The sequence below is a fragment of the Rana temporaria genome, chromosome 5 (genome assembly GCF_905171775.1).
Source record: "Rana temporaria chromosome 5, aRanTem1.1, whole genome shotgun sequence".
NCBI lineage: Eukaryota > Metazoa > Chordata > Amphibia > Anura > Ranidae > Rana > Rana temporaria.
In genome coordinates this window covers 228,956,051-228,977,274 of record NC_053493.1, presented here as the reverse complement: position 1 = coordinate 228,977,274, position 21,224 = coordinate 228,956,051, and the positions used below count along the sequence as shown (strand labels likewise).

Here is a 21,224-nt window from a genome sequence, read left to right as displayed (position 1 = left end):
ATGTCCGGTGAGTCGTACAGACGACCGAACCTGTCCGATCCGCCGGAAAATTGTCCGGTCGGCCGTACAGACGACTGAACATGTCCGCGGAAACTGGTCCGCGGACCAGTTTCAGCAGACATGTTCGGTCGTGTGTACGAGGCCTAAGTGATCGTGCGGTGGATTGCAGTATCATTTCATGCACTATTGCACTTTGGGGAATATTCAATCAAGCACTTTATTACTGGACTTTATTTTGGAGCACTGTACACTTTGGAAACTTTATTGAAGCACTGCTATTTTTGAACACAAGTTTGTGCACATATAGGCCTAGATTAACAAAGGAGATACGACGGAGTATCTCAGTCCCCGTACACACGTCCGAGGAACTCGACGTGCCAAACACATCGAGTTCCTCGTCGAGTTCAGTGTGGAAGCCGCTGAGTTCCTCGTCGGCTTCCTCGCTGAAAAGTGTACACACGACCGAGTTTCTCGGCAGAATCCAGCTCCGCCTGAGTTTCTGGCTGAATTCTGCCGAGAAACTCGGTCGTGTGTACGGGGCCTCAGAGTATCTATGCGACTGATTCATACAATCAGTTACGCATAGATAGCCCTAAGATCCGACAGGTGTAATTGTTTTACACTGTCGGATCTTAGGATGCAGTACCGCGGCCGCCGCTGGGGGGAGTTTGCATCGTAAACCAGCGTCGGGTATGCAAATTAGGAGTTACGGTGATCCACGACGGTTTTTCGCGTTCGCTACGTCGCTGCTAGTCTAGTTTCCCGTCGCAAATTTAGTCGTCGTTTTGGGTGCCCTAACTTTACACAGCACACATATGTGCTGTATAAAGTATGGCCATTGTTCCCGCGTCGAAATTTAAAAATTCACGTCGTTTGCGTAAGACGTCCGGGAATACGGAAGTACGCTATGCACGTCGCCGTTCAAAAAAATGGCCAGATTCACAAATAATTGCCCTGGCGCAGTGTATCAGAGATACGCTACGCCGCCGTATCTTACCTGGCACATTTTCGAATCCAGGAAGATTTTGCACTGTAAGTTACGGCGGTGTAGTGTATTTCTCGGCGCGTATTTCAAATTGGGCGGGTAGGGGGCGTGATTCATTTAAATGAAGCGCGTCCCCGCGCCGATTGAAATGCGCATGCTCTGTTTCGAAATTACCCGCCGTGCTTTGCGCGAAATGACGTTGCACCGACTTCATTTTTTGAACTTAGACGTGAGTTACGTCCTTTCCTATTCACGGACAACTTACGCAAAAAAAGAAAAAATCAAAATTTGCCGCGGGAACGACAGCCATACTTTAACATGGCAAGTCTATCTATATGCCACGAAATAGCAGCTTTAACTATACGCCGGGAAAAGCCGACTAGCGACGACGTAAGAGAATGCGACGGCCGCGCGTACCTTCGTGGATCGACGGAAAAAGCTAAGTAGCATACCCGACGTGGAAAACGACGCAAACTCCACCCAGCGGGCGCCGAAGTATTTCACCTACGATCCGAAGGCGTACGAAGCCGTACGCCTGTCGGATCGAAGCCGTCGTATCTTGGTTTGAGGATTAAAACTAAAGATACGACACAGCAAATTTGAAAGTATGCCGGCGTACTTCTTCTGTGAATCTGGCCCTAGGAGTGGAACACGTTTTAATTGGATACATTGGTCAGTCATTCACTTTAATGTGCGTTTATTTATAATTGACTATCTATTATTGTTCTATTGGCAAGCGCCATTACACCCCCTCTTTTTCATATGATCTTCGGTGTGAGCACCTTTTAGTAGTGGCTGCTGCTTTTAAATTTAAATTGATTATATATTTATTTTATTATTTTAATGTTTAGTTTTTAGTGCCCTTGGTTAGATTGGTTTTGCGCATTAGTTCCCCCCTTATACATACTTGAAGGGATCTGACATTTAAAAAAATAAATATTCAGTTACATCAGCATCAGGTGTTTGGTAGCTGGTGGTGATCCAAGCCTGATTCATTTTAAAGAAGGTCGGTGGAGAGGCGCACCCTGTGATCGGTTACAAAGCCTCCAGCAGCACTGAATGTGCATTCCGAAAGAACACTGGATGCAGGACAGGCCAGTAGCTCAATTGCATACTGTGCAAGCTCTGGCCAGTGATCCATCCTCAAGACCCAGTAACCCAGAGGATTTTCGATGGGAAAGGTGTCCAAGTCTGATCTTGCTCCTAGGTATTCCCGCGCCGTGTAAAACAGACGCTGGCGATGGTTGATGGAACTGGTCATACCTTGGGGCTGCGGACTAAAAAATTGTCTGAACACATCGGTCAGACAGCCACCTTCTCCAACCGTTTCCGCCGCTCCTTCTTTGACTGACCGAAGCCTCAGCAACACGTTGTCCAGGACCAGGATTTTGTAGCCTCCCAGTCTCTGGGAAAGCATTGCACAGACCTTTTTGCAAGGCCTCCCAAAGATGTTTCATCCTCTGCTCCCTCTGCTACAGCAGAATAAGGTCTGCAACCTTACCCTTGTCACGTGGATAAAGGAGGGTTGCCCGCCAGTAAGGATCCCTCTCCTTGATACCACGAATACGAGGATCCTTCCGCAGGCTTTGCAGGATCAGGGAGGCCATGCAGCATAGGTTTGCTGAGGCATTCGGTCCGGAGTTATCTGGGTCACTCAAGACGACATGATCCGCAGCCACCTCCTTCCAGCCACATGCAAATCCATGGGCTTATTGGGACTGTAATGGACTGCTGCTGATGCTGAGTGCTAGGCTCCACCTCCATGCTGACACAATCCTCCTCCTCCTCCTCGTCCTCTTCCTGTGTGATAGGCGGGCAAGCAGGAACACTGTCTGGATAAAGGGGGCCTTGAGAGTTAAGGAAGTCCTCCTCTTCCTCCCTCTGTTCTTCCTCAGGTGCCCTGTCCATTATTCCATGCAGTGTGTGCTCCAACAGGTGGATAAGAGGGACAGTGTCACGTATGCATGCACTGTCACTGCTCACCATCCTCGTGGCCTCCTCAAATGGTGACAGGACAGTGGATGCATCCCTGATGTGGCGTGGGGAAAAAAAACAAGCTCCCCTGACCCTGTCCTGCTGCCATATTGGCACAGATGCTCATTGATGGCCCTCTGCTGCGTGTGCAGCCACTGCAGCATGGCCAACGTAGAGTTCCACCTGGTGGGCATGTCACAGATTAGGCGGTTCTTGGGCAGGTTATATTCCTTTTGGAGGTCAGCCAGCCGAGCACTGGCATTATATGACCGTCGGAAATGCACAAAGAGTTTTCTGGCCTGACTCAGGACATCCTTTCAAACCCAGGTACCTGCCCAAGAACCGCTGCACCACCAAGTTAAGGACGTGAGCTAAACAGGGCACATGGGTCAGTTGTCCCTGTCGGAGGGCGGAGAGGAGGTTGGTGCCATTGTCGCAAACCACCATACCTGGCTTAAGGTGAAGTGGCATTAACCACCTCTGAGCCTGCCCCTGCAAAACTGACAGAACCTCTGCCCCAGTGTGCCTCCTGTCCCCAAGCACACCAGCTCAAGCACCACATGGCATCCTTTTGTCTGCATACCTGCGTAGCCCCTTGAATGCATACAGAGCACCGCTGGTTCCGAGGACAAATCAGCACAGGAAAAGGCCATGGAGGAAGAAGAAGTAGAGGAGGGGGTGGAGGAGAGAGGTGTGTCACAATCATCAGTAGTAGCATTTTGGAGGCGTGGTGGCGGAACAACCTCCAACACACTCTACCTTGTCCTTCATCCTTCCCGGTTTCCAGCAGAGTCACCCTTTACTCCGTGAAAGATAGGTAAGTCCCTGTCCATGCCTGCTGGTCCATGAGTCAGCTGTAATATGCACCTTACCGCTGACCGCCCTGTCCAGCGAGGCATGGACATTGCCTTCCACATGCGGGTAGAGAGCCATAATCGCCTTCTGTGAGAAAAAGTGGTGTTTGGAACCTGCTACTGAGGTACCGCACATTACAAAAACTCACGGAAGGGGGCAGAGTCTACCAACTGAAAAGGCAGCAGTTGAAGTGCTAGCAATTTAGCCAAGCTAGCATTCAACTGCTGGACATGTGGATGTCTGGGAGCCAACTTCTTTCGAGCACTGCAGCAGCTGGGGCAGGGAAATTTGCCCGGTACAATCTGACGTCAGTATACTGATAGCAGATTGCCCGCAAGTACGTGGCTGTGACACACCTAATTCTACACCTTCATTCCTCTCAGTGCAGGTTTCAGAGAGGACTGAATGTATAGTGGGGTTGAAGATCCCAGCTAATGAGGAGCAAGGAGTGGTCCACTTTATTCTTTGGTGTGTTTTTTTTTAGGTACGCTTGCCAACGAACTGCATGGCAGGTCGACACATGTCTGGCCAAGCATGTGGTGCCCAAGCGGGTGATGTTTTGGCCACACGAGATATGCTTGAGACGTATGTTGCAAATAACAGTGGTGCGATCTGATGCACTCGTCTCAAAATGTCCACACCAAAGAACTTTTGGAATAACGTGGAGAGAAAGCAGTGCCCTGCACATGCGGAGCTCTGCAGTGTGATGTTGTCGGTGTGCTGCCCTTAAGCTGGCCACTGGAGGGCATCCTGCCTCGCTGGAGATGTGCCTCCTCCTCCTCCTCTCTCCTATCAGGCACTCACGTGGAGTCAGTGACCTCATCATCCCCTCCCTCCTCAACACTGGAGCAAACCTAGCAGTATGCTGCAGCTGGGGGAACCTGACTGCCAGATTGCTGTCCTTCTTGGGCACCCCCTCTCTCTGGGCTCACGTTACTGCCTTCCTCTAGCTGGTTACCATTATCAGAGCCTTCAAAACGATGCACATCCTCCTGCAGCATGTACCCAACACTGTGGTCAAACAGTTCGGGGGACTCCTCAGGAGGACATGGTGGGGTTAGGGAAGGAGTGACTGATGCCATTGAGCCAAGGGAAGAGGCCGCGTTGGCAGATGCTTTGCCAAACAAAGTACCCTGAGCCTGGGTGAGAGAGGATGAGGACAACTTGGTCATCCACTCTACCGAGTCTTCAGGTATGTTGCAGCTCAACACGGTCAGCTGCTGAAAAAAAGGCAACCATGTCACACGGCCACATGTTGATGAGGATTAGGGATGAGCCGAACACCCCCCTGTTTGGTTTGCACCAGAACTTGCGAACACACCAAACGTTTGTGTGAACTTTAGAACCCTATTTAAGTCTATAGGACTCAAACGTTTGAAATCTAAAGTGCTAATTTCAAAGGCTAATATGCAAGTTATTGTCCTAAAAAGTGTTTGGGGACCTGGGTCCTGTCCCAGGGGACATGTATCAATGCAAAAAAAGTTTTAAAAACGGCTGTTTTTCGGGAGCAGTGATTTTAATAAGGCTAAAAGTGAAACAATAAAAGTGAAATATTCCTTTAAATTTCGTACCTGGGGGGGGTGTAAAGTTAGCATGTGAAATAGCGCATGTTTCCCGTACTTAGAACTGTCTCTGCACAAAGTGTAATTTCTGAAAGAAAAAAAGACATTTAAAACTGACTTGCGGCTATAATGAATTGTCGACTCTGGCAATTCAGAGCAAATTCATTCATTAAAAAAAAAAAATAGCGTGGGGGTCCCCCCAAATTCAATTACCAGGCCCTTCAGGTCTGGAATAGATATTAAGGGGAACCCCGCCGTCAATTAAAAAAAAAATGATGTGGGGTTTCCCCCAAATATCCATTCCAGACCCTTCAGGTCTGGTGTGGATTTTAAGGGGAACTCCACCCCAAATTTAAAAAAAATGGTGTGGAGTTCCCCCAAAAATCCACATCAGACCCCTTATTCGAGCACGTTAACCTGGCCGGCTCGAATAACCGTTAACCGTACCAGGCCACATGCCCTCAACATGGGGAGGATGTCCCCATGTTGTTGTGGACAAGGGCCTCATCCCCACAACCATTGCCCGGTGGTTGTGGGGGTCTGCGGGCGGGGGGCTTATTAGAATCTGGAAGACCCCTTTAACAGGTCCTGGATCCAGAGTGCACGCATCGCTGGTCGGCTGTCTCCACCGGCGAATGACGCGGCTTGAGCCAGTGACAGTTCTTATATAGGTGAGGGGAGGCCATCCGTCACGTGACCACGTCCCCAAGCCGCGTCATTCGCCAGGCTGTCTCCGGTGGAGACAGGCGGCTGGCGATGAGTGCACTCTGGATCCTGGACCTGGATGAAGAGATCTTCTCATCGCTGGACCCTGGCGGAGAGGAGATCACCCATCGCAGGATACTGACAACGTTGGAGTGGGGGCCGAGAGTGGATTACCACCGCTGGATTTTTTTTTTTTTTTAATAAAGGACTATTTCCACGGTGTGTTTTATTTTTACAATTCTTTACACGTTCTTAGTGAAATGGTAGAGGTACAATGTACCCCATTACCAATTTACATGGGGGGCCGGGATCTGGGGGTCCCCTTTGTTAAAGGGATCTTCCAGATCTTCCAGATTCCAATAAGCCCCCCACCCGCAGACCCCCACAACCACCGGGCAAAGGGTTGTGGGCATGAGGCCCTTGTCCCCATCAACATGGGGACATGGTGCTTTGAGGGGTCACAGACCCCCAAAGCATCCTCCCAATGTTTAGGGTGTGTGGCCTGGTATGGTTCAGGAGGGGGGGCGCTCTCTTGTTCCCACCTCTTTTCCTGCGGCCGGCCAGGTTGCGTGCTCAGATAAGGGGTCTGGTGTGGATTTTTGGGGGAACTCCACACCATTTTTTTTTATTTACAAAGGAGACATATATAGGGGAGACCCTTGTCTGTTACCAACACCCCAATTATTGTATAGGAAAGGAAAAATCCCCCAAGGTGGGGCTTTAACGGTAACAATTGATTCAAAGAACGTAAATAATTACAATAACATTTATTTATTATTTGGTACAGAAATTATATTTTTATAAAGACAAATTGTTTAAGAATAAAGTACATAGGTGCGTATTGGACTCATCCACAGGGATAGATTCAGGCCCTTTTTTTTATTTGGGGTGGAGTTCCTGAAGGGTCAGGAATATATATTTGGGGGGAACCCCACGTAATTTTTTTTAATTGAAGGCGAGGTTCCCCTTAATATCTATACCAGACCTGAAAGGCCTGGTAATTGAATTTTGGGGGACCCCCATGCTTTTTTTTTTTATGAATGACTTTTCTCTGAATTGCCGGGAGCCGACAATTCATTATAGCCGCGAGTGATTTTAAATGACTTTTTTTCCTTCAGAAATTACACTTTGTGGAGAGACAGTTCTAAGCACCGGAAACATGCGCTGCTTCACAGGCATACTATACACCCCCCTAGGTACGAAATTTAAAGGAATATTTCACTTTTATTGTTTCACTTTAAGCATTATTAAATTTAAAGGAATATTTCACTTTTATTGTTTTACTTTAAGCATTAGTAAAATCACTGCTCCCGAAAAAACTTCCATTTTTAAAACTTTTTTTTTGCATTGATACATGTCCCCTGGGGCAGGACCCAGGTCCCCAAACACTTTTTAGGACAATAACTTGCATATTAGCCTTTAAAATTATCACTTTAGATTTATCCTATAGACTTTAACAGGGTGTTCCTGCGGCTTTTCAAATTTTCCGCAAACACCCCAAATTGTTCGCTGTTCGCCGAATAGGCGAACAGGCAATGTTTGAGTCAAACTCGAAGCTCATCCCTGGTGATGATCATTGCCTGTCATCAAAACTCATGGAACCGGCAGCTAAGTGGTCTAAAGGTATCCCCCACTGCAGGCCAGGAAGCTGTATCCTGTTGCAAGCCGGTTAATGTGAATAAACCAGAACGCTTCCTGTGCTGAAGTAGGGGATACCTTTGGACCACTTAGCTGCCAATTTAATAGACTTTCCATTGCTATAGTATGTTCACATTTATTTACAGCATGGTCATTCAAATGTATTTTGCTTTCTTTTCTGAATCTGGAGTTTTTCTGTAACAGTGTAATGCTCTCTTAGGTGTTCCTTTTTGTTCCTACAGACTGATGTTTTGACAGATACAATTTCTTGTATTGACTTATATATTCACATCTTTGTGAATCTATGTCTCGATTAATGTACTTTGCAAATTTTAAGGTACTCCAATCTTCTAACTGTATATATGCAAATGATACTAATCTAATATCCAGAAGCTGTCCACTTTGATGCATGTAAATTACTTAAGAAAAGCAATTACCAGTATTCCTTCTTATTGTCATCACATCATTAGTTTTGTACAGGTTAAACACACTTAGCATCGTATTTGCAAATGCAGCATTGCATCAGCTGTATTCATGACACATAATTTAACAGAGAGGTTACTATATTATAATCAATTAGCTGAACTTAGCTGAGATATGGGATTTTCATTGCATTTTTAAAGTCTATTGTTTTAAAAACAGCAATTTATTTCATAGTCATACATTTTTTAGGGTTAAGAAATTTGCATATATATTATTTGGTAAGAAATAATCAGCATTTTATTATTACTGTTACAATTTACAGAAGATGGAAATGGGTTACTTTGCATGTGCAGCTGTATAAATAACTTCAAAACATTATCCACATAGAGTTGCAGTTTCTTTGTATAATTGCTTTCTATACAAAACAGCTAAAAGATTAAAGATATAGCACTAAAAAAGCCTGAGTAATTCTAACTTTTTTTGCATTCACATAAAATGGGTGGTGCTGATGAGATGTTTTTCATTTCTTATAGAATATGCATTTGCCATATTTGCTCATTACACCTTCAAAGGGATGCTTGTGTTACCAAAGAAGTCAGGTGTGAGCTCTGTTTTGTGCCTATACAGTGAGAATACACAGGTAGAAACAACTACTAGAGGCACCTACAAATCATAAATGTGTAGAAGCCTACATATTTTGAAACTGGCAGCTATAGTACACATCAAACATTTGTAAATGTCCTACCAGTACAAATGGTATATGGTATATGTTTCTCTGAAATGGCACCTAAAGAAGTTTGTAAATGCTTTCATACAGCAGTAGAGGCTTAATGTATACTTCTTTATAGTGAGAGACATTTCGACATATGCATTTTCTACAATTTTTCCCTCATTTTTTTTATCCCAGTCATTTTGCTGTTCCACCAGGTTTTTCATCCAATTTCTGAAGTCTAGCCCATGGTATTGAGCCTGGGCAATCCTAATAGTGTTGCTCTAAAGGAGAAGTGTTCATGTTGCTATTTTCTTCACAATGTACAGTCATTTTGTTAATATGCTATTTTTTTTTACAACAGCATACTTTTTTAAATTTGTTCTTTAAAAAAAAAAAAAAAAATGTGTGTTTATAAAGAACATTTATGGTTGCACTTTGGACTCTGGACTGCTTTAAAAAAATCAATTGATAATATGTGTGACCTTTTTTGCTAGCCTAAGGGCCCTTTCACACGGTCCGTGTCCGTGTCCGTGTGGGGTCTCCACTTTGCTCAACTTTGATTGATGGATCGATCCCCGCTGTGCAGGCAGATGACAGGTCTGTCTCTGCACACTGTGCAGTGACCGACCTGTCAGAGTGCTGCTCTCCCCTATGGGGGATCAGATGACGACGAACAGTAGAGTCCGTCATCATCTGATCCGATTCGCAGACGAATGGAAAAATAGGGTCACACTTTGGTGGATCAGAGCAGGTCGGATGTTAGCGGGCATGTCACCGCTGACATCCGTGACTCCATAGACCTCTATGAAGCGCTCATTCAGGTTCACCTAAAAATCTGACAGGCGGACCTGAATGGTCCGTCCGTGTGAAAGAGACCTAATAGTACAAAGTAATTATCTGGCCAAAGCAAATGTGTTATAAGAGACCACTTAATACCAAATAAGAATGGCAAAGAAATATACCATATGGAAAAGATTTATAAAAGAAAGTATGCATTCGAATTAAACCTGAAATTTTAAAAACAAAAAAGGCCTAACTAGTCATTAATGTTGGCCATCTACAGCTTTGCACACACACTGTAAGAAACCTGTGATTGGTAGTGTCTGAAGTGGAACTTGTATGCTACGGATTCAGGCAAAAACTTAGTCAGGCAGATTAGGATGGCAACAGATCAGGCAAAACGATACATGATCGAAATCCAGATCAGGCCAGGCAGGCAAAGGTCATACACGAGCTGGTGGTGAAGTACAAAATCAGCAGGCTAGAGAGTAGTCAGGAATTCAGGCAGAAGTTCAACACGATAATCAAGGGCACAAAGCAGTCGGAACACCCAGGGAGCTAGTCCACAACAAACGGGCACTGAGAGATAGAATCACTTTCTATTTATGGGCTGCTTTGATTGAAAATTGTCCACAGCTGGCAGCAGGTGGGGGCATTGAGTGCAAGGTAATGCTTAATACTGAGAGGAATTTTCCATATCTCCTCCGTAGCACAACAGGCAAGGCTGCAGCTGTGGGATCCCGGTTTAAATACATCCAGGTACATGACACACATATACTGTATGTGGGGATATATTGGGAAATATTGATATCCATTACCTTGCAGAGGAGCTATTATACACCACCTCCATTGAGAAAATAGTTGGGGAGGTTGCTTGTTATTTCTAAACTACCTCTAGCATGATAGGGTGTTTATTCAGGTAATTAAAGCAGTGTTAAACCAAAAAGCATACATGTGACGTCACACGACTCTGGCCAGTCACAGAGCCACGGAAGGAAGAGGGCTGTAGATGGATGCTTCCAGCCAGCGGGGACATCAGGGACAGCGCAGGCTTTGGTTTCAGGTAAGTGACACATAATGGGCTACTATGCGAAGCATAGTAGCCCATAATGCTTTACCTTTGCAGGGAAACAAAGAGGAAACAAAGAGGAAGTAAAACCCATCAGTGTTTACTTCCTCTTTAAACACTTCAATGCCAGGCACTTACACCCCCTTCCTGCCCAAGTCAATTGTCAGCTTTCAGTGCTGTCACAGTTTAAATGACAAATGCACGGTCAAACTATAGAAACTACCGGTATATTAACTCTATATTACATGTACTTACTTGGACCGTTTCTATGTGTAGAATTTAATGATATTTCAGACTATAATGGTCCTGTAGAAATATGATGGAAAGACGTTAATGTACAATATATCTGTTCTGTTCAATTACCCAAACCCGAAGTCCATCAGTGGAGCCCTGATGGTATTCTTTGAAATGTCTAGGAATGGTTAGATTGAGATTGTCTTCTACCGACCTACAATGTTCACCACACCACACCACACCAAGTGTCCGAATGGTACAGCCAATGTAGAGTAGGCCGCAGGGGCAGGAGATACCATATATAAAAAAATCAGAAGAGCAATTAAAAAAATCGTTTAGGAGGTAGGTTTTTCCTTTTGTGGTAAAGGATTTTTGGCGATGGGAAACAAATTTGCAGGTTAAGCATTTGAACTTTTTGCATTGGTACATGCCCTCGATGGCGAGAAAGGTCAAAGACGGTTTAGGTTTATTATGTATGGATTTTAGTTTGCTGGGAGCGATAAGGCTTTTTATGTTTCTGGCCTTACTATATGTAATCCTAGGTACACTAGCGATACATGTTTTCAGCCAAGGGTCCTCTAGTAAAATCCCCAATGTTTTTGAAAAATGAATTCCATTTTTTGTGCTGAGAATGGAGTTGAGTTATAAACCTGGTGGTATGAGGTTGATGGGAAGGTATAGAGTCAGTCTATGATTCAGTGTGGCGGAGAAATAGGACAAGATGTGGTGGATTCATCATCCAAAAAAATGGTGAATGCCTCCTCCACTAGGACTGAGGGGTACCCTTTGTCCTCAAACTTGGTTTTGAACAGATTGCCTCAGATTGTAATCTGAGTTGTGAGTATAGTTTTTTTTTAGACGGTTAAATTGACTTTTCGGAATGTTGGATTTCCATCTAGGATGGTGACAGCTTTGGTAATGTAATTATGAATTTCCTGATGTAGGTTTTATGTAATTTTTGACATAAATTATATTATCAGTATGGCAAAGCTTGAGATCTAAGAGTGGTATAGACTGCCCCTAAGAGGTCCTCAACTTCGTCTAGGGACAGTTTGCATCTTGAGGGTTTCCTGGACTCCCCGTCCTGGTTCTCTTCCTACGATTCTTCCTGAGAACCAGAGGTAGCACTATCTGGTTCTTCCCTAGCCTCCTCTCTGGAGGCTCCCGCAGTTTCCTCTGGCATAGCAGTGGGAACAGGCTGGGAAGATGCAGAGGCGGGTTGTACTCTGTGATGCAGGTGAGGTATTAGCAGGAAATTGTAAACCTTCAAACAAGGATTTAAAGGACTGAAAGGTTGAGGACAACTCCTTAACTGATGCTGCAAGCCCTAACTCCTGCTCTGACGCCCTTTCACTAATCAGTGCATCAATACAATTCTTACACAAAACTTTTTTCCAAGACTCCCCTAGGGTGTCCCTACAAGAGGCGCACTTTCTCTTAGAGCTATGTGTGTGTGTTCATAGCACCGTGCCAGCACCATTTTAAAGTGGCACTGGAAATAAAGCCGTTAAACTTATATGATGTACACCAACTCAACTTACTAATTTCATACTTGTTCATTTTCAGTTTGAACAGCAACCAATCCGCATACAAGCAGTACTACAGCTGTTGAATGTTTGGAAGACACCGGCATACTCCAAACCAACATCATGAATCTGGTGCTTCCACACCAAGCTGCTGATGTTGTATTATTGTGACTGGCGGGTCATTGGCCGTTTCTGGGCTGTTCAGGAGGGCGAAAAATTGCCCCTCCTTTGCCCTTTGGCCCCAAGTTTTCCTTTCCCCCTCTGGCTTGTGGGGGTACTCTTCTTTTTTATGGGCGAAACCCCTTCTTGGTCTAAACTGGGGGTTTTCGTTTCACCGGGAATGCCTTCTTCTTATCTGCTGTGCAGTCTAATACAGTTGTGCAGTCTAATACAATTCATAAAAAGTGCCTAAAAATTATAGCATACATCTATGTTTAAAAATGCTAAAACATTTCTAAACATGCCAGCACAAGGAGATTGCATTGAAGGACTTATATATATAAGTATCTTTATTTTCAGGCATATAATAACTTCAAGTAGGTACTTCAATGTGTTTATACATTTGGCTTCCTCAAGAAGAATAACACTACCCGCTTGCTGACTGCCACACGACTAAATATGTCGTCAGAATGGCACGGCTGCACAAAAGAACGTATATATAAGTCCCCTTTAAGAATCTGCATTGTGGATTCCATTGGGGATACCCGCGATCGTGTCACTGTGAGGAAGAACATGGAAATGCTAATGTAAACAAGCATTTCCCCAGTCTTCCTAGTGACAGGACAGTGATCACAGCATCCTGTAATCGGAAGCGGTAATCACTGTCGTACCACACACAGCCCACCCCCCACAGTTAGAAGCACTCCCTAGGGCACACTTGACCTCTTCAGCACCACCTAGTGGTTAACTCCTTCACTGCCAGTGTCATTTTCACAGTAATCAGTGTATTTTTATAGCACTGATCGCTGTAAAAATGACAATGGTCCCCAAAATGTGTCATGAGTGTCCAATATGTCCGCCATAAAGTTGCAGTCACCATAAAAATCGCTGATCACCGCCATTACTAGTAAAACAAATAATAATAATAAACATGCCATAATTCTATCCCCTATTTTGTAGACAGTATAACTTTTGCGCAAATAATATATGCTTATTGTGATTTTTTTTAACCAAAAATATGTAGAAGAATATGTATCGGCCTAAACTGAGGACATTTTTTTGATTTTTTTTTATATATATTTTTTAGGGATACTTATTATAGCAAAAAGTAAAAATATAGATTTTTTTTCAAAATTGCCGCTCTATTTTTGTTTATTGCGCAAAAAATAGAAACAAGGGTGATCAAATACCACCAAAAGAAAGCTCTAATTGTGGAAAAAAAGGACATCAATTGTGTTTGGGAGCTACGTCGCATGACCGCGCAATTGTCAGTTACAGTGACGCAGTGCCAAATTGCAAAAAGTGGCCTGGTCTTTGGCAAGCAAAATGGTCTGGGTCTTAAAGGGGTTGTAAAGGTTCATTTTTTATTTTCTAAATAGGTTCCTTTAAGCTAGTGCATTGTTGGTTCACTTACCTTTTCCTTCAATTTCCCTTTTTCTTTGTTTTCTTTGTCTGAATTTCTCACTTCCTGTTCCTCCTCGATAAGGTGTTCAGTAAGCTGTTCAAAATGACTTTCCACCGCTCGGATGATGAGCGGTGGAAAGCTTACTGAGGAGAAACAGAAAGTGAGAAATTCAAACAAAGAAAAAAACATTTAGAAGGGAAATCGAAGGAAAATTTAAGTGAACCAACAATGCACTAGCTTAAAGAAACCTATTTAGTAAATAAAAGACGAACCTTTACAGCCCCTTTAAGATGCTACTAGAAGTTGCAAACTCAGCAGCCACGCCCAAACACAAATGGTGGTCATGTGTACCCACCACTACCTACATTCAGCACTGCAATCTGACCAAAGAGAGGAAAAAAGTGAGCCACAGGAGGAGAAACAGTTAAAAAATATTACTGACAATTAAAGCAATCAATAAGTATAAAAAAACATAAAAAACATAACTGGATGGAGATTGAGGACACTTAAAACTATCTACTGTGCGAGCTACCCAGGTCAGAAATGCAACATGGCATCGGTGCTGGTGTTTTTGCCTGCACTAAAGAATGTGAGAGACACCAGGAAAAGGCATATTTTGTTAATAAGGCTCTAAACAGAACTTTAAATGTTCCCCAGGTTATTCAAATAGGTACTGCCTCCCAAAATAAGCTTCCCCTTCCTAACGTTGACAGAGTATTAATAATATAGGTGCTAGGTAAACAGAGCAAGAAAAAAAAATCAAAGCATTCGGTTTACAGAGTTCTGTCACACTATGATCCAATCATCATTCATGGTTCATCAGTCTCTTCTCTGGCATCTGTCCAAGCCATGAAACATTGAATGCATTAAGGTTTGCTGCCAGGGGAGTGAATGACAGACGAGGACTTATAATTGGGGTGAATAGGAGTTTTACAATGGTTACACACAGGAAATTTCGACAGATATTTCAAGAAAACTGTCCAGCAAAAATAGTGACCTGTCATCATCTCATTGCCTAATTTTGTTGTTTGTGCTGCTGTGTATTTTCTTTTTATTCTAGATATATAGCTGAATTGAAGCAAAAACAAACTTCATGCCATCATGATGTTGTTCAGCAATACTTGCGTTTTGTAATAAATGTAATTAGCTCATGCCAGTGATATTAATGTTATGGTTAGATTATTTGTTTAAATCACCTTATGATTACATGATTATAAGGATTGTAATATGGCCCAAAATAGTTGGATGAAAGTAATTATACATCAGACAGGAGGCTCATATCTTATGCATTAATCCTTCTTTATTAATGCTCACAGCAGAAGTGTAAAAACAACTAACGTATGTAATAAAAGAAAAAACTGGTAGAACCACACCTCCCAGCAGTCCCATGGCCTAAACCACTCCCATATTGGTCTCTATAAATGGACTGCTCTCATCTAGGATCTTCCTCTTTCTTTCTGCTCACGGCGGAGCAAGTTAAGTATACATCAAATATCTGGATATATATTAATATTGATTTTATATTGATAATATTTATTGTCATTAGACATATAACTGTCTTAGTACGGTCTACAGATACCTTGTCTCACCACACAAGGCTTCATTCACCAAATAATCTCCTTTGCATCCTCTTTTATCCCCTTTTTCCTCACTACCTCTGCGCTGTACCTTTACCCCCTTTTCCGCTGGGACCGCGATCTCCAGCGGTCACCAGCGGTCATACGCGCTCTTTCCCTTCACCTGCTTTTCTTCTCCCATGCGGCGCGCCATCTTGGGCAAACTTCCTCCCCCCTCCTTCCCATAGAACGAGCGCGCGTCGCAAAGGAGGCGGACCCACCGCCTCGCTCTATCTTCACAGAGCCGCCCCCGCCGTCCTATCGCTCCACGTGCTGGACTCGGGAGGCGGGTCCCATCGTTCCTTCCAACCAATGGACGCCTGGGAGCCGTAGTCTCGCGAGACTTCGGCCCCAGAGCGCAATCGATCCCAGGCTCTCCTCCTGTCGCATGCCAGTCAGCGCTGGTGACCGGAGGGAGAGCCTGGTATAGTTTCTCAGCAATATCTTTCTGCCACTATTTGTTCTGGGAATTTTATTCCCATCCCTGTGCCACAGTCCCCTACTCCCTATTAGAACCCCTTACAGAGCCATCGCTCTCTTTTTACATACAGTTAACTACTGCTGTCTCATTATAACATGGCTGAGGAAAGTTCCCCCTCCCCATTAGAGCAGGACCTGGTTCTAGAACCAACTCATCTCCTCAGTACAACCCAATTACAGGACATCATTAATCAATCTGTCCAAGCAGCACTGACATTAGCTGCCGCTTCCGGATCATCCCAATCCACCCATCCTCCTGTGACCGTACCCCTCGGCACAGAACCAACCACAAAGAAGGGAAAATCTTCCTATAAAAGGAAGAATGTGGTGACGGTCTATGACTCCCCGGCAGGGGAAGCTAATAATATGCAACGAGCAGATCCTTCCACGGACTGCCACCCCACGCATCCTACAGATCCCTTTCAACCTCTGAGCCTCAGAGAGTCAACAAAAAGGCACGGTTTAGCTAAAAGAGCCAAACCAGACTCATACGTTTTAGAGTCGGACGATGATTCATCCGCCGAGTCGGATAAATCAGATGTCTCAGGATCTGATTACTATGAGGAAGAGGATGCGGGGGCTTCGGCAATCCTCCCGGATGCCAACCCTGACGAACAGGGCAAAGACGTGCTAGACGCCATGGGGGAACCCCTATTTAACCCAGACACTATTTCCCATCCTCGCTCTGGGGACTGGTCCCCTCTGCCCCACGTGTCCCAATATGTAGAACTCTGGGCACGCAAAACTTTAGATAAATCTAATCGCAATAAGCTTAGAGCGGAGTGCCCCCGCCCGCATATCCCCATGAAGGCGGTTGTCACACCTACAGTGGACCCCATTTTAATGAAATACCTGCTGAAATCAGGCAAAATGCCTAAGAAAGGAATAGACCGATCCTTTACAGGTATCCAGGACCGCATCCTGGACCTGTTCGGGCCTTTGACCAAAATCCTGAACTTAGCGGAACAATCCGCGACAACAGGCCAAGGGGTTGACCTAGCACAACTGCGCGGTTGGGCCCAAAGAGCCATTTGCCTCACGGGCAATGCCAACACCGCCTGTTCAGTTGAACGCAGGCGCTCTATACTCATGCGCCTCGACCCACAGCTAGCCCATCTAGCGGAGTCCGAGCCGGGCCCCTCAGCAGGGGGCATGCTTTTTGGCGAGTCCTTAATAAAGGACATTAATAAATTTGTCGGTATGTTCAACAGTCTGGACAAAGCACAAACATCCCTGAAAAAACCCAATAATGCCAGAGTTTTTCCTCGGGCCGGCAGATACAGGGGCCGCTCTGCCGGCCGATACAATTCGGGCAGACCTTTCCAGAGGTCTTCCGCTCAACCACACTATACCCAGGCTCCCACCCACTATACCACCACCGCGCAACCGGCACCATTCTTCCCTCCCCGTGGGAGACCCTGGAGGGGACGCGGCCAGAGAGGATACCCTCGTTCACGCCCGTATTCCGGTGAGTACCACACCCATTCCCTTTCCCCTCATACCGGTGGGAGGTCGCCTAATGTTTTTTACGCTCGCCTGGTCTGCGATTACGGCAGACTCCTGGGTGCTGAATACAGTAGCAGGTTTCCAAATAGACCTTGTGTCCCCACCGACTCTGGGGGTATCGCCACCCCCTATCCATTTTTCAGAAGAAAATGTGACCCTCATAGACTCCGAACTTCGGGAATTGATAGCCAAGCATGCAGTCACCGAAGTCACCACCCCATCCCCGGGTTTCTTCAGCAACCTCTTCCTAGTCAAGAAGAAGGGGGGGGGTTACCGCCCGGTCATAAATCTCCGGGACTTGAACCAACATGTCGCCTATCGACATTTCAAAATGGAAGGCATCCACTGCCTCCGAGACCTACTCACCCCCGGAGACTGGTTAGTGAAGGTGGACCTAAAGGACGCCTACCTCACAGTCCCCATGCACCCGGACTCCCAACATCTCCTCCGTTTCAGATGGTGGGGTCGCATCTGGCAATTTACGTGCCTACCGTTCGGCCTGTCCTCAGCCCCATGGTGTTTCACCAAGCTGCTGAAACCGGTCGTGGCAGCGTTGAGGAGCAGGGGAGTGCGTCTGATCATTTATCTAGACGACCTCCTCATACTTACTCACTCCAAGACTATGGCCTATCGCCATATGAATTGGACCATCGACCTGTTACAAACCCTCGGCTTTATTATCAACCGAGAGAAATCGGTTCTCGTCCCGGCTCAGGAGATGGAATTTCTGGGTTTCTCGATAGACACCCACCTCGCCATCCTTCGACTGCCCAGCGCAAAGCTGGCCCTAATCCGGAAAGAGATCAGGGCGGTTTTACGCAAAGGCTTCCTATCCCTACGCATCCTGGCACGCATAGTGGGCCCTTTGGCTGCGTCCATTCAAGCCATCTTTCCAGCTCCCTTACATTACCGAGCCCTTCAGAGGTTAAAAATCCTACACCTGCGCCAGGGCCTTCGTTACGCAGACGAAGTGTCCCTATCCCCAGAAGCTCGGGCCGAACTGCGCTGGTGGCTCCGTCACGCCACCGACTGGAACGGCCGGACGATTTTCAACACACGGCCGGATGTAGTCATAGAATCGGACGCGAGCCTACGGGGCTGGGGCGCCCGCTTGGGGTTGAGATCCACGGGGGGGATCTGGTCCAGGGAGGAATCCCTGTTGCATATCAACGCTTTGGAACTCTCAGCGGCTCTCTTCGCCATTCAGAGTTTCTTAGCAACACGGACCAATTGTTGCGTACTATTGCGCATGGACAATATCGCGGCGGTTCAATACATCAACCGCCTGGGAGGTACCAGATCCAAGATTCTAGCGGACATCTCCGCCGAGATTTGGCACTTCTGTCTGTCTCGAGACATCTCTCTTGTAGCAGAATACATTCCGGGGGTCTCCAATACAATAGCAGACTGGAACTCTCGATATCTGGTAGATTCCAGCGACTGGGGTTTAGACTGTTCGGTCTTCACCCGAATAGAATTGCTCTGGGGCCCCTTGGGCATAGACCTCTTCGCCTCTCGCCTCAACCACCAACTGCCCCGCTTCTTCAGTTGGAGACCGGACCCAGGGTCCTCAGCTGTGGACGCTTTCCGCCACTCTTGGACAGGAGGTACGCATTATGCGTTCCCCCCATTCTCCATGATCCCCAGGGTCCTTCTACAGATTACCAATCAGGGAGCTACGGTGGTTCTGATCACACCGTGGTGGCCAGCTCAACCTTGGTTTCCCCTGCTTTTGGACTCGATCATCGACCTTCCCAGACTTCTTCCCCGATTCCCTCGTATCCTGTCCCACCCAACCAAGGGCATTCATCCCCTGGTGGAGGAAGGTACTCTGACGCTCCTAGCATGGCTGGTATCCGGGTGTCGGACCCGAGTGACGACCTTTCAAGCTCAGCTAGGGACCTCCTCACCATGGCCTGGGCCCCCGGGACTCGGTCGGCATACCGATCAGCCTGGCAATTTTGGGTACGTTGGTGCGACCAACGGCAAGTTGATCCCTTACGTGCCCCTGTAAACGTCATCGCAAACTACTTGGCAGACTCTTTCTCCTCGGGCAAGGCCTATAGTTCCATCAATGTCTACAGGTCAGCCATATCGGCCTACCACTATCCAGTAGATTCCATGCCCGTAGGCAAACATCCCCTGATTTGCAAACTTCTGCGGGGTATTAGGTTCAAACGTCCCCCGCGACCTAGGTATCAGTCCACCTGGGACGTTTCTAGGGTTCTTACCATGCTTTCGGACTGGGGAGACAACGATTCGCTGTCCCTTAAAATGCTGTCTTTCAAGATCACTATCCTGCTTTGCCTGGTTTCTATAAAACGCGTTTCCGACGTCAGAGCCCTGGACATTTCAAGACGCCAATTTTCACCCCAGGGTGTCAAGTTCACGATAGTCCGCAGGACGAAGACCGGTCTACATTCAGTCTTCTATCCCTTCTTCCCTTCACACCCACGACTCTGTGTGGTAAAATGTCTGCAGGTATACGAAGCGTACACTGCGGACCTCCGTAGTCCAAATTTCTCGCAATTATTAGTTTCTTACGTCAGACCCCATCACCCAGTCACAACTGCCACCTTGGCACGTTGGGTTAGATCCACCATGGCTCTGGCTGGTATAGACATCACCCTGTTTGGAGCACACTCCTCCAGAGGGGCCATGGCTACCAAGGTGATGGCGACTGGAGGCTCTCTTTCTGATCTGCTAATGGCGGCCGATTGGTCCTCTGAATCAGTCTTCCGCCTTTTTTATTTCAGACCAGAAGATCATGTTGCCATGTCTGTTTTATGATGTTGATTGTTATGTACTGTTTTTGTTTTCTTTTGGAACATACATATGTTTATGCTGTGTTAGCTTTGAACTTGCATAAGATATGAGCCTCCTGTCTGATGTATAATTCGAGATTTTCCTAGCTTGTGACGGAAAATATTGATTATATGAAGACAGGAGGCGAGTATCTTCCCTCCCTTCCCAACCCTTTCACGTTTTGTGTTTTGTTTCAGGTTATTGACTTATCTATTTCCTGGAATTTTCGCTTAAAAATATGGTTAGGGTGATGTTCCCCTGTTCGGTTTAATCAGCAAGTCTACACGACACCACGGCCCAACGCAGTCGGGACCTACAGCCTACGCTTCTTTGGAGGTCTTCGGTTACGGATAAAGGGGGGCCGACTGGTCGTAGAGCCGATAATCAGAAGTTAGAACCGACACCTCGCATTCACACAAGAAAGAGGAAGATCCTAGATGAGAGCAGTCCATTTATAGAGACCAATATGGGAGTGGTTTAGGCCATGGGACTGCTGGGAGGTGTGGTTCTACCAGTTTTTTCTTTTATTACATACGTTAGTTGTTTTTACACTTCTGCTGTGAGCATTAATAAAGAAGGATTAATGCATAAGATACTCGCCTCCTGTCTTCATATAATCAATATTTTCCGTCACAAGCTAGGAAAATCTCGAATTATGTTCAAAAAACTATTTTGCTATGTAATACATTGGACAAAAAAAAAATCAAATTTTTTAGAGCTGATTATTTTTTTTCTTTCCCTGTAAATGTTATCGCAATTTTTCTTATTCACCATTATTATTATAATAAAT

At 45.8% G+C, this 21,224-nt stretch overlaps 1 protein-coding gene across 1 annotated transcript; it reads left to right on the top strand.

The window, feature by feature from the left end:
• The first annotated feature begins 16,219 nt into the window (after positions 1–16,219).
• Positions 16,220–20,639, top strand: LOC120941201. The gene is made up of 3 exons (XM_040354504.1): positions 16,220–17,321; positions 17,380–19,455; positions 20,632–20,639. The coding sequence occupies exons 1-3, from the start codon at positions 16,220–16,222 to the stop codon at positions 20,637–20,639; spliced, it is 3,186 nt and encodes a 1,061-aa protein (XP_040210438.1).
• The last annotated feature ends 585 nt before the right edge of the window (positions 20,640–21,224 follow it).

What these genes read in the sequence shown, in the direction of transcription:
- LOC120941201 (XM_040354504.1), top strand. Translation starts at nt 16,220, where the DNA reads ATGGCTGAGGAAAGTTCCCCCTCCCCATTAGAGCAGGACCTGGTTCTA. An exon ending in GGACATTAATAAATTTGTCG is followed by an intron (nt 17,322 to 17,379) that starts GTATGTTCAACA and finishes CAATAATGCCAG; the next exon opens with AGTTTTTCCTCGGGCCGGCA.